General features: G+C 33.2%; 1 protein-coding gene across 2 annotated transcripts; it reads left to right on the forward strand.

Moving 5' to 3' along the window:
- Positions 1-855: 855 nt before the first annotated feature.
- LOC104230164 (uncharacterized) lies at positions 856-9,093 on the forward strand. 2 transcript variants are annotated; one of them, XM_070169897.1, is made up of 10 exons: positions 1,061-1,145; positions 2,037-2,093; positions 2,280-2,547; positions 2,911-3,012; positions 3,098-3,180; positions 3,273-3,389; positions 4,271-4,373; positions 4,455-5,121; positions 5,492-5,691; positions 8,697-9,093. In XM_070169897.1, exons 2-10 carry the CDS (start codon positions 2,074-2,076, stop codon positions 8,811-8,813), a joined length of 1,677 nt encoding a protein of 558 aa, XP_070025998.1. In that variant the 5' UTR covers positions 1,061-1,145; positions 2,037-2,073; the 3' UTR covers positions 8,814-9,093. The 2 variants fall into 2 exon arrangements, with proteins under 2 accessions (XP_009781203.1, XP_070025998.1); XM_009782901.2 differs by lacking the exon at positions 2,037-2,093 and having other exon boundaries at positions 856-1,145.
- The last annotated feature ends 4,465 nt before the right edge of the window (positions 9,094-13,558 follow it).

The raw sequence follows: 13,558 nt of genomic DNA on the forward strand, positions 1-13,558 counted from the left end.
ATTTTCAGAAACAATGCCAAAAAATGGTTGTAAATTCGCCTTGATCCCATAGTTTTTCCTTATGGAATTTTCTGAACTTCTTTTTCACTTGCACAAATAAATTTTAGTGTGATTTACAATCATTAAGTGGTTTGCAATTCACTAGTGTTTTAGGTACCGTTACTCTGGTGAGTTAAATCGTTATATCCTGGGAGGATAATATTTCAACAACTCGGGTACTTGAGAGGAATAATTTCCTTAAAGATACACTGTGCGTTCAGTGAGCTCGATTTCATTTCGAAATTTATTTTCAGATTTTGTTTTGATTATTTCGAGATTCTGCTTTACTTCCGTTTTTCTATTTTTGTTTTCTGTTACATAAAATTTATTGTTTCATAACATTATAATAAATACAAATTAATAAAAAAAATACCCTGAATATCCCCAAAGAAAAACGAAGATAACTAATACTCTGTCTGTCTCAAATTTTGTTTTGGTCCTATAATTATATTTGAGAGTTGGATTCATCTGTTTCTAATACGATTCCCTTAAAAAAATTAATAATAAGTAGTAATATACATATTTTTAGAGTTTAAATTCTATTTTGCTGAGACTTTTAAAAATATCTACACAATCATATTATTATTATTATTATTATTTATTAAGTAATTATAGATAAATCTCTTGACAAATATTAATTTATATCCAAAAATAGCAATTAATCAGCTATTACAGATTAAAATAATAGCGTAAGGAATTTTGTATAATGACAGTACCTATAAATTAAATCTTTCTTTTTATAGTTTCCAACAAAAAAAGTCATACTCTTATTAATTGACCTTTTTGTCAATTTCCTTAGGCATAGAGGGAAAAGTAAGACCTGGCTCCAATAGCTAAGCTACTGAAACGGACTTAAAAACTCTCCAAATTGCCCCAATTCAACTTTCCCTCTTCTTCCCGCTCACCACATTCCAACTCCTTTTCTTCAAAACTCAATATTTTTCCAAACATCTGAAAAGCGAATAGAGGAGTAAAGAGCTGCTAGCGATGGCGGGAGGCAACACATTTGCCAAGACCATTTGCTCAATCTGCTATGAGGATCTCAAACCTATAGTCGAAGACCTTCAATCCATTTCTCTTTGCGGCCATGTCTTTCACGAGCTTTGGTTAGTCCGTTATATACACTCTTTGTATTTGTGAAAAGATTTCAAGATTTTAATTGGGTAACCTTGTTTTGGATTTTTAGTTAGTTAAGAATTGAAAATATTTGAAGTCTTGTATTGGGTATCCTTGGTTTGTAGTCTGCTGTTTATAAAAGTAAAAATTATTTGTAGACTTGTATTTGGGCATTCTTGTTTTGGGCTGTAATTAGTTTAAAATTGAAAATGTTTGAAAGCTTTGAATGAGTATTCTTGGTTTGGAATATACTCTGGGTAAAGCTCATTTATTTACCTAAACGGATACTTTTTGCACAAGACTTGTATTTAGCATAGCTTGGTTAGGTTTTTAATTGGTTAAGAATTGAAAATATTTGAACACTTGTATTGGCCTACTGGGTATCATTGGTTTCTATTGTACTTGGTTAAAGATTGATTTTTTTTAAGACTTGTATTGGTTTCCTTGATTAAATTTGAAAATATATGAAAACTTGTATTGTGTATTCCTGGTTTGAATTGTACTTAGTTTGAAATTGAAAATATCTTGTATTAGGTATCCATCGTTTGGATTGTACTTGGCTAACTATCATTGCTTTACCCAGGGGTGGAGCTAGGAGCCTAGAAATGGGTTCGACTAACCCAATAACTTTTGCTCAGATTGAACCCAATAATTTTTGCTCAAACAATGTATTTATACTAAATTTTTTTATTAAGTATGTACAAATATTAAATTTAGAACCCAATTAAAAGCACTTAAAATCATCGTTAAAATTCAGAACCCATAAAGCTGAAATCTTAGTTCGGCTTCTGGCTTTACCTAAAATTGTACTTGTTATGAATATTCTTCCAGGAGTTCATTTGCATGAATAAATTCATTTGCTTCAATGTTATTATGGTCAGGTCTACTGTCCTATGAAAATGTCCTTCTATAGGGTGGATGCAGAACTTTGCCAGCAGGTGTGTGTGTGTGTGTTATATTACTCACCAATGCCATAGGGTGGAGTGGGTGCAAGGGTACTTTATACTTATTGACTCATGATTTTGAATCCTCTACTTGTCTATCTGGATAGAACTATAGGGATTTTCCTTGTGTCTTTGATACAGTTGTTTCTGTCTCTGACATGTTATGGTTGTAAAAACCAGTCTTCAGCAATGGTTTGAGTATTGTACAAATGGAAAGAAGAAGAACTGTCCAGTTTGCAAACAGACTTGTACGGAGAAAAACACAAACAGGCTTTATTTCCAATCAGTTGGTGATCCAAATGATCCTAGTTTCTCCCAACCATCACATGACCTTGAGGGGAGTCCTTGCGAATTGCGCGATGAGGTTAAAAGGTTGGAGGGGAAAGTTTTAAAACTGGCTTCTACTCTGGAACAGCAACAGAAAGATCTCAAAGAAGTTAATCTTGAGGTAAATAGGTTATCTTTTTTCTGTTTTGGTTGCTTTTAGTTTGCAGTATACAAAGTTTGGAGTTGCATACTGGTTATGCTATTCACTATACTTTTATTCGTGAAATGAGAATGGATTTAGGTATCTTGTTCTGACTCAAAAAAGATTAGAAATGTAATATTTCATTTTTGGAGTTGTTCCATTATCAATTATTATTAGGCTAATGTTCTAAAAAGGTCATACTCTGCCCAAAACCAAAATATTTCTTGCGAGGAAATAGAACAAGTTTGAGAAATGCCCTGTGGTGATTGCTGGTGCTTATCTAGTACAGTTGAGCGTTCTTAAGAATGTCTGCTTCCAAATCATGCTTCTTAAAATTTTCAGTTGTTCACCTGCAAAGAGCAGTTGAAAGTAGAAGTATCTCTAAAGAATGAAGCTAAAAAACAGAAGACATCAATTCAACAGCTGCTTCATCTAAAATCTCAGGTAGATGTTTTGCCTCTTGATTTGTTGCAAGTACATTTGGCATGGCACTAATTGCCTTTATGCTTTGCGGAAATTTATGTTGCAGGAGCTGGATCAATCAACCTTGGAATGCAGAAGACATCAAGAAAGAAATATGGCCCTAGCTAAGGAGCTCGCAGCACTCAAGCTGTAAGTGGATTATATTAAGGGCAACAATAATTTATCCTATTTTGTTGTACTACAATTTGTTATGACTTCTCATTTATGGTTCTTGTCTTTAGAGTTTGTGATGTGAACTTGGGCGAAGAAGAGGTCTTGAAGCTTGCTTCATTGGGCAATGAGGCCAACAGTAAAGAGACGATTGACGTCTTGAAGAAGTCACTGGTCATGCGTAACAAGTAAAAGTTTTATACTTAGAGTTGCTTTTATTTATGAAATTAATTTAATCCCAACATCAGGCTATACAAATTATTTCTGCTATCTAGTAATGCAACACTTTGCTCTAGAAATTTTTGTGTTATCAGCAGATCTGTAGATATCTTCGTTGGTAATTGATTACCATGGGAAAAACTGAAATATACTGAGTGCCATATTTTGAGTTTTCTCTTGAGCTCAGGCAAGTCATAATTGACAGGATACTAGGGATATGCGATGTGTAGCATATGAAAAAGGTCAATGTGTTAAAAAATAAGTTTCATGAACCTAGAATCTCTACTAAAAGCCTTGTTTATCATAGGAATCTTAATAGCCCAAGGATTGGTAGTCTGAAAGGAAGTTGGAATAAAGCTTATCACAAAGTGCAAAATTAAAGTTTACACAATATGTCATGCTATAAATCTCTGAAATTAGTGCTATTTCTGAATAAATAATGGCTTCCGTCTGCTCTGTAGGTAATTGCAGTTGTCAACCTTTTGTTACATAGAGATGCAGACTAGTATTATAGAATTTTGTTATTTTCTTCAAGATAAGGCCGCCTATTAAGAAGATAAATTTGGATGGAGTATGTTGTATGTTGCTCACTTGTCTTTGGACTGCTATTAGGACAATGCCTGTAAAGTAATATGGCCGAAATTTTGATCTATCAAGAAAAAGTATTGTGGTTAAGATTTAGAAAAAGAGTAATCTTTTTCGTAAAAAGCTAACTTTTACACGGTAAAGTTATTTTCCAGTCCTTTGAGCTGTATTTATGGTAAATTAAAGTGACCTGTTTCTATCTGGCACATTAGCAGTCTTTGTCTTCAAATTATATGTTTGATGCTATAATTGTGTGCTCTGGCAGGAGTTACAAAGAATTGATGACCAAATGCAACACTCTTGGGAGGGGAGAGGCTCGTTCTCTTAGTAAACTTGGGAAGGCTCTAGAGAAGATAGATAAGCTCAAGGTAAGTGCTTGATGTCCTCGATCCAATTATGTTAATCTCATTTTGAGCTTCAAAGATGCTTCAGTGTGCTACTATTAATAGGCAACAGTCCAAGAGCTTGAGATGGCTGTTGAAGGAAGGGACAATAGAATTTTGAGAACTTTGAGAGTTTCCAAGAAATTTGATGTTGATTCTGGAAAAGGTTATAGTAAAGAACTGAAAGCTGACAGGTGCCCTCATGAAAATCAGAAAAAGACGCTTGTTGAGGCAGAAGTAGATTTGCATCAGTTCACTGGCTCTGGTCATGATTCTAGTCCACAGAAAAAAAGAAAGCTTATGTCTAATGATGCAAGTGAAAAAGGTACAGCAGATTATATAATAGCTAGTAGTCTTGATCAAGATAATCAGGAGAAAAACTCTTTCCAGAAAAATAAGGATACAGGCATTTCGGAGACTTCCAGTTATGTGCATGACGTATCAAATCAAAAACTGAGTCTACCAATTGACCATAAGAAGGCAGTCAATGATAGTGTTTTGTCAAGGTTGGAGGCAACTTCAAAGACTGGCGGTGGAACTCAAGTGCAGGTATCAGATAGCAAGGATGAACTCTCAGGCTCAAGGAGTTGTGGCAAGAGGAGCACAGTAAACATGTCACCTGTAACTATTCTTGATGACGATGATTTTCTCCCTCTAGATGACTCTATGAAGCGTCAGCCCTCATTTCACATCAGAAAAGAGACTTCATCGCCAGCTTTACTTGCCGAACCAGGTCTCTCTCTCTCTCTCTGATATTGACGAGCTGGAAAAATCTTCAGTTGTTTATATGGCTAGGAGTTGCATTGATTATCCGTTAACAAATTATCTTGTTCACTTCTTAGCAAAGCCTTTATAACTTGATTTATCCCTGAATTTTAATTCAATTTTAGATATGAATTGCCCCTAGTTTTATTGACCCTCTGCTCCTACTTTTCTCTAGGTAGGTCATGAAAATCACTCTTATTCTTTAATCGAAAAGAAAATTACCTCATGACTCAGATTCTGACTTTATAATAACTATGTCTCAATCACAATTTAGCTGGGGTCAGCTATATGAATCCTCACTATTAGGTTCTTTGACATTGTAAGTATAAAATTTTCAGGAGACAACTGCTTCTCCGGTGGATTATTAGGTCCTGATGGAACCAATTGGCATTTGGGAAAATGGTGTAAGAAGGTGCAGAACAAGAGATCTGCAGGGTTGCAAAAATCAAATGCAAATTCTGGTGATTTGATTTCTGTGGGAGCTGATGGCAGAGGTGGCAGGATTAAAGTTCTGCGATCAATAAATCAGGCCTCATTGGTGGGTTTTACTCATCCTTTGACTTACAAATGTTAATGTGCAGTTGTTTCTCCTACTTTCTGTCGTTGTATTCAAATTAAGTAGCTTTACTTAGTAAGCTGTCTGCAGAGTCCACTGTGGATCTTTCCCATAATTCAGCATGAGATGTCAGCGTCATAACCTTGAGTAGCATTCTCTCTCATCTTCAACACTTACTATTCCTCTAGGAGGATCTGCTATATCATCTTTTCTTACCTTGGGTTGCATTTTGGGAAAAAAAGAAATTTTCGTTATTTTATTGAATTTTTGTTCTCTATTTCTTATTTTTGAGATCCTAATTAGGTGCATTTATCAATGCTCCTTTTATATGAAATCATGCTCTACGTTGTTGTAAAAATATTGTACGGAGAATAAGAATTAGCTTGAGGCGTGTCAAGGACACTGTCCTTAAGGATGTTTTGCTCACACAGTGATAAATAAAATTAGGCGTATCCCCCAAGATTTAACAAGCTCTTCTAGTATAAACTAGGAGCAGAAACAACAAAGATTAATCAAAAGAAAACCCAACAGAATAAAAGAATATGAGAAGAAAATTGTTTACTTTTTCTACCTTTTCACACTTTTCTAAAATGAACACATATATAGTCCAAAATAGAATGCATCTGATTATTAAGAAACAAACATTATCATTAGTAAATGAAAACGTTTTTAAATGTCATGAAAATATCAATTGCATTAAGACTAGTAAATTGTCAGTTACTTTTGTCACAATAACGTTCACGAATTAAAGGCCATTAAGGCTTTTGAAATGAAAGAAACGCTAGCCGTTAAGGCTATTAAGAAAGGTCAAGGTCTACTTTTGGTAAGGTAAATATCAATGGTATATAGCCATTCAAAGTTAATAAAGACATTGAAGTCAAAACTATTCAAATTTTTGTTACATACAATAAAATATATTCAAATTGATTAGTATAATAAAGATCCATTAATATAATATTAAAAAAATGAACCTAGACATCAATTTGAATATTTCTTTTTGAGTTATCAAAATTATTTTTCTAACAATCCCTAGAAATTTCACAAGTGCTCTAGAAGTTTTTGCCATTAATTTCATATAATGGGGGGATTGTTAGAAAAATAATTTTGATAACTCAAAAAGAAATATTTAAATTGATGTCTAGGTTCATTCTTTTAATATTATATTAATAGGTCTTTATTATACTAATCAATTTGAATATATTTATTATATGTAACATAAAATATAAATAATTTTGACTTCAATGTCTTTATTAATTTTGAATGGCTATATATCGTTGATATTTCAGTTACCAAAAGTTAGTTTTGAAAAAGTTGGTTTTGACCTTTCTTAATAGTCATAATGGCTAACGTTTCTTTCATTTCAAAAGTCTTAATGGTCTTTAATCTTGAACGTTATTGTGACAAAAGTAAATGACAATTTACTAGTCTTAATGTTATTGATATTTTCATGACATTTAAAAACTTGTTCATTTACTATGATAACATTTGTTTCTTAATAATCTGATGCATTCTATTTTGGGCTATATATATAGTCTTGTGTTCATTTTAGAAAAGTGTGAAAAAGTAAAAACTTTTCTTCTCATATTCTTTTATTGTGATGGGTTTTCTTTTGATTAATCTTTGTTGTTTCTGCTCCTAGTTTATACTAGAACATCTTGTTGAATCCTGGGGATACGCCTAATTTTATTTATCATTGTGTGGGCGAAATATCCTTAAGGACAGTGTCCTTGACACGCTTCAAGCTAATTCTTATTCTCCATACAATATTTTTACAACATACATTGCCTCCTCTCTACTTCGTTTTGTTACCTCCCCCAACAAGCAAGCCACTCTTCTTAGTTCCTTGTTGAAGTATTGATTAATATGAGTAATACAGTATTAGGGCGGGTTGCCTACATCACACCTCTTGGATGCGGCCCTTCCTTGGACCCTGCGTGAATGCTGTCTGCCTTTGTATCAACTTCCTAATAATTTGGTTTATCTAGATTTCATTTCTCAATTGGTAAATCATACTTCTCGGAATTTGAGAAGAAAGGTAGACTTTTATTAGTACTAATTATTTGTCTATTAATAAGCTCTTTTCTGGTAGAAACCTTCATATTTGGTTTAAACCATGCTGTTTCCAGATATCTATGACACATTTATCAAGAAGCATACCATTCAGTCTACATAACTAAATTCTCAGTGATGCAATGCTGTATACATGTTGAGTAAATATTGTAATTGTGAAGTGTTCAGTATTGTTACCTCTTGGTTTATGAGCAAATACCTTTCTTATTATATGGTAAAGATTTATCTCCACATTCCTTTACAGCAATGTTGCTCTTTAATTTTATAACATTAAAGCTGTTTCTGCTACTCTGACATGGACGCTTTCAGATTAATGTCTAACGGTATGCAAAATTTTAGTGTTACTAGGCTGTTCAAGTTTTCACAGAGATGATCTGAGTTTGCCAATTGGTATTACTTATATGTCGTGGTTGAAGTTAAAGTAATTTAAGTAGTTAAAGAGCAGTCTGCTTTTTTCTAAATTCTCATCTTGGGTGCTGGGGTGTCACACCTCAGCCAAAGTGTTAAGAGTTCCAGAATATAAGAAGAGAATGGGAGGACAATTTAGTTATTATCCAACAGCTTATGATTGCTTAAACCTTTGTGAGCTCAACTACAGAGGCCTGGAAATAAAAGACCTAGATTGTAGTAGTATCTTAGGACGCATGCGGTCTAACTTCTAACCATCTTTGCGACTTTTGTTGGAAAATACTTTCTTGTGATGGTACCCAAGTAGTTCTTTGCGGGTAAGCAATTTCTGCATTTGCGTTTATAACTAGATCCTCTGCTTCTTGGTCATGCATTGTTCCTTTTGTTATGTATGCTTGTTTAGAGCATCTTAAACACCTAATATATATATTTTCTATTTTGGAACTGTCAATGAAAGGGTTAATGTTTGAATGTGGAAGTTTATTTTTTGTTCTTTACTTCCTGAGCAGGACAATAAGGAAAGTACAACCTTAGTAAAGAGATGCAAATTTGGCACGAAAGCAAGTAATGTCCAGTCTCAAGGATGCTTGCAAATAGAACATTTCTTCGGCAGGGCTCGTCAATAGCTCTGTGCTCTATGGCACTTGTAGAATTACATCCTGTAAATTATTCATAATGATAGAGTGAGCACCCATTCATTTTCCAGCTTTTAGAAATCTTGCTAGCTAGATCAGTATTTTTCCCTATCTTTTGACGAAAGTTACAGAAACAAAGAGATCATTGTGTTGTAAGGAAACTGCATCCCTTGTAGTTTAGATGCTGAGTTATTTTTATGTTGTATAAACTTAGATTAGTTTTGATTGTAGAAATAAATTTAACTGAATCTATTCAAATTGCATTAGTCAATTTGGTATGTTGATGGAAAAATAAGTATAAGAGGGGAAAGTCTCAGTTCCATTGTATATGAAGGGAGGTAATTTTGCTTTCTAAATATAAGTTTACTCAGGGGCGGCCCGACGAATTTTGTGGCCTAAAGCCAAATTTTATGAGGCGCCTTAACTTTTTAAAATTTATTTATTTATTTGAAGTTTATTTTTTTTTAACTTTTCTTAGATACAAAGTAATTAATAATTTTCTTATAATCAATAGCTCTTAATAAGTATTTTTCAGTTGACAATATAGCTAATCCATTTAATCTTTCTTGAGACATTGTTGATGTTAGGTAAGATTTTAGCAATTTTAGTTTTGACAACTTCTTTCCGCCGAAGTAATGGTAATAAGAGTATTAACATTATTTCATAAGCAATATAGACATTTGGAAAAGAACAAAATATTTATATTTGATTGAGTGTATCAATTAAACTGCTACTTCATCTTCTAATTGTACTATTTTTCTTGATCCTTTTAATTTAGAAAATAAATCTAAACCATCAATATCGAATTGATTATTATGCTTTAAGGAACATTCTATATTTTTTCAAATTTCCATCATCTAGTGATCTTAGTTTTTACCGCTAAATAGAAAATTAAAAATATTTCCATACGCTTTGAATTGTTTAAATCTATTTTGAAGGGAAAAAATAGCCTTGTCTGTTATGTATAAAAGTTATCAACTCTAAAGGACTCTTCGAAAGATATTGAGATTTCATTATCAACATTCTCATCAAATTCTCACTTCCTATATATCACACGTTTGTTAGAAAATTCGGGTTTGATATTCATTTCAAGTGCAATTTCGTTGGCGGAAATCATAGCAGTTTCATATCCTTCTTCAAGAAATCAAATTTTTTCACTTTATAATTTTTTTAAACTTATACATAACCTATTAGGTGTAACAAAAAATGGGGCCTCCACAAATGTGGGGCCTAAAGCAGTTGCTTTACTTGCTTTATGGAAGGGCCGCCCCCGAGTCTACTTCAATGGCAAATTTTAAAGATTTTCTTATAGCATGTTTGGCCAAGCTTCTCTAATCCTAGAATACTTTTTTTTCAAAGTTGACGTGTTTGGCCAAGCTTTTGGAAGAAAAAAAAAGTGCTTTTGAGAAGAAGCAGAAGTAGTTTGGAGAAGCAGAAAAAATTAGTTTTTCTCCAAAAAGATTTTTTTGAAAAGCACTTTTGAGAAAAATACACTTAGAAGTAGTTTTTAAAAGCTTGGCCAAACATTAATTGCTGCTCAGAAGTGTTTTTTAAATTAATTAGCCAAACACAAACTGCTTCTCACCAAAAGTACTTATGAGAAAATCACTTTTGAGAAAAAGTACTTAATAAAATAAGTTGATTTTTGCTGGCCAAACATGCTATTAGTTTCTACTTGAAAGTAATTGCCATTTGGGCGTAGGTATCTATTGTATCTCTAATAGTTTAAACACTACTAAAGAAACTCAGTGCATGAATATTCATTAATCAAGCATATGACTATAGAGATGTATAAAACAACTACATGTAGGCATAATTCCATATCTTGCTAAAAAAATACTTGTCAAATTTGTAGTTTATGATTTCTCAAAACTCAAGATTACTTGATCAAGTTGACATCAGATACAAAATAGTCCAAAACAGATACCAAACTACTTTAAATAAATTAAGACAGCAAGATTAAGATTTTTAACTTCCTTGTATTATACTCTTGCTCATTCTTATCTTCACTTTTCTTTAATTTCTGCATCTGATTGTGACAATTCGAGGACACAATACAGTGCCATCTATCTGAATTTCTTCATTCCTTGAGTGTCAAATTTCTCAATGTCTAAAGAAGACCTGCAAATTCAGTATTGTGATTTGGAAACAGTTCTTTTCCTTTTTTATACATTGTAGTCAACACTGATGGATCTCTATCCTAATATTTTGGTATGAATATTACACAGTGGAAAAAAAATAAAAATATCAGGACCATATCCTTTCTTTCTTCAATTCGTGATACTGCGATTTGCCTCTCATTTATCTCCTCTTTTTGTATTATTATTTTTATTTTTTAGTCGAAACATTTTATCTTCTATTTCTAGATAACTATAGAAACTGTAACATTTTACAGTAAGGACCAAATCTATGTGCTTGTAAAAGATTCAATCAGGATTAATAATTAATTATTCGTATAGGAACATTCCAGTGGGATGAGTATTTCAAAAATGGTCTGCTAATAGTTTATTAGTACAGATTTCCTTAAACACGAGGTTGCTTGGGTTAGTACAGACTTGAAAATTAAAATGTATGCATACTGTTTGCTGTTTGATGTAAATAGAAGAAAAACAAAGGTACCATTACGTAAAATAAGGATAATTATTAATCCTGATTGACGACAAAAGACTAACCCATAAATATTAAAAGGACTAAACATTCTCAAAAACTAACAGAAATAAAGCATCTCACGTTATATTTCGAGACTATATATGGCTAAATTCTAGTACTTTCTCTTAAAATTCTTTTACGTATTCACTGTACTGCATCTGTTATCATCAGTCAATATCATGATTTACTCAAATGTATAAACACTTGTAATTCCGTGACTAATTACTCCATTACGTAAAAGAAGGATCTTGACTCTTTTAGATTAAGATTTAGGACACAGAATTGTTGATATTGACACTAAAAGAAAATTCAGGGTTTTGTGTGAATGAAATTTCTACGAAAACTCTATTGTAACATATACTAATGCACGCTTGCGTGTGCTTTACAGCTCGCAAGTCTGACTTCTGTATGAGAAGTCCCAAGAAACTTACAAGCATAAACAAACGGATTGAATTTTTGGAAAAATCTAATAATTAAAAAAGAAGAAATAAAGAGATAAATTTAATGAAAAAAAATCTTTAATTGTCACTTTTGTGGCAAAAAAACTAACACACGGATTTTGAAAAAGATAATGTTTGAAGAAATAAAGTTACTCTTTTTTTGGAAGATAATTCTTTTGATTTTTTTGAGTCACCGGAATGAAGAATTTCTTAGTAGGCGTTTGGACATAATAATTGTAACATTCCAAAAAATGGTTGATTTTTTTTGTTTTTAAAGTAAAAATGGTATTTGAAATTTGAAGTTGTGTTTTGTAACACCCCAGGCTCTAGGCAGAGTCCTACATCGGCAAAACATAAGAGGGATGCTGGGTATATAAGTTAACAAGCCTTAGACCCTAGTGACGCGTTTTAAACCCGTGAGGGCCTAAGGCACAGAGCGGACAATATCACTAGCGGGCTGGGCTGTTACAGATGGTATCAGATCCACTCTTGTATCAGCGTTGCCGATGGTGGGTCAGAGTTCAACTGAGTTTAGGCAAATCCCGGTTAGGCGGGGCAAACCTCAGTGCTGAGCCTAGGCAAATCCCATGCGATGGGGCAAACTTCAGCGAAGACGCTGAGTCCATAAGAGGGGTATATGTAACACCCCAGGCTTTAGACATAGTCCTACATCGGCAAAACACAAGAGGGATGCTGGGTATATAAGGTAACAAGCCTTAGACCCTAGTGACGCGTTTTAAACCCGTGAGGGCCTAGGGCCCAGAGCGGACAATATCACTAGCGGGCTGGGCTGTTACATGTTTGGACATAAATTTAAGTTTGGGTTGTTTTTGAAGTTTGTGACTGATCTGAGTGAAAATTTTGAAAAACAGCTTTTTAAAGTTTTTCAAATTTTCGAAAATTTTCAAAATGCATCTTCAAGTGAAAATTAGAAATTTTATGAACAAACGCTGATTTTGAAAAAAAGTAAATTTTTTTTGGAAAAAAGAATTTTTTTAATGTCCAAACGGGCTCTTAATATGGAGCATTTCAGCGTAAAAATTACACGGGGCGCCCTATTTGATCGCCCCCATTTAACCTATACCCAGTTTTTAAAAAAACTTTTAACTTGTACCCACTTTTTAAATAACTTCAGCCCCCTTTATCCCCCTCCTTGCTTTGCAACTCTCTCGAATTATATACAGGAGAATCTCAGCTAAGTAAAAGATATATTGGATCCATTACAACTGGATATCCTTCTAAATGGAACAACATAAACTTGACATTTAAATGTAAATTAAAAATACCAATATTCATATTTTTCACAGAATATGAGTCCTAACTTAGCGAAACAGATGGAACAAAAGGAGCTTATTTCTCACATGAGAAGACACGGCACAATCCGGAGAAGACAATACTCATCAACACGAAGGATAATCAAAGGAGTTATTAGTATCTAGATTAACTAAATAACTTCAGCTCTAGATCTGAAGTTCGCCAGTTACAAAACAAAAACTTCAGCTCGCCAGTTACAAAAATAAAAACTTCAGCTCTAGAGCTGAAGTTCGCCAGTTATAAAACAAAAACTTCAGCACACTTGGTACTTCAGGCCCGTCTACTAGAATTCTGAAGTTTTGCGTGATTGCTTTTATTACTTCAGCCCCGTAT

Source organism: Nicotiana sylvestris, chromosome 1, assembly GCF_000393655.2.
Source record: "Nicotiana sylvestris chromosome 1, ASM39365v2, whole genome shotgun sequence".
Taxonomy (NCBI): domain Eukaryota; kingdom Viridiplantae; phylum Streptophyta; class Magnoliopsida; order Solanales; family Solanaceae; genus Nicotiana; species Nicotiana sylvestris.

What these genes read in the sequence shown, in the direction of transcription:
- LOC104230164 (XM_009782901.2), top strand. Translation starts at nt 1,027, where the DNA reads ATGGCGGGAGGCAACACATTTGCCAAGACCATTTGCTCAATCTGCTAT. An exon ending in CATGTCTTTCACGAGCTTTG is followed by an intron (nt 1,146 to 2,279) that starts GTTAGTCCGTTA and finishes TGTAAAAACCAG; the next exon opens with TCTTCAGCAATGGTTTGAGT. An exon ending in AGCTTTACTTGCCGAACCAG is followed by an intron (nt 5,122 to 5,491) that starts GTCTCTCTCTCT and finishes TAAAATTTTCAG; the next exon opens with GAGACAACTGCTTCTCCGGT.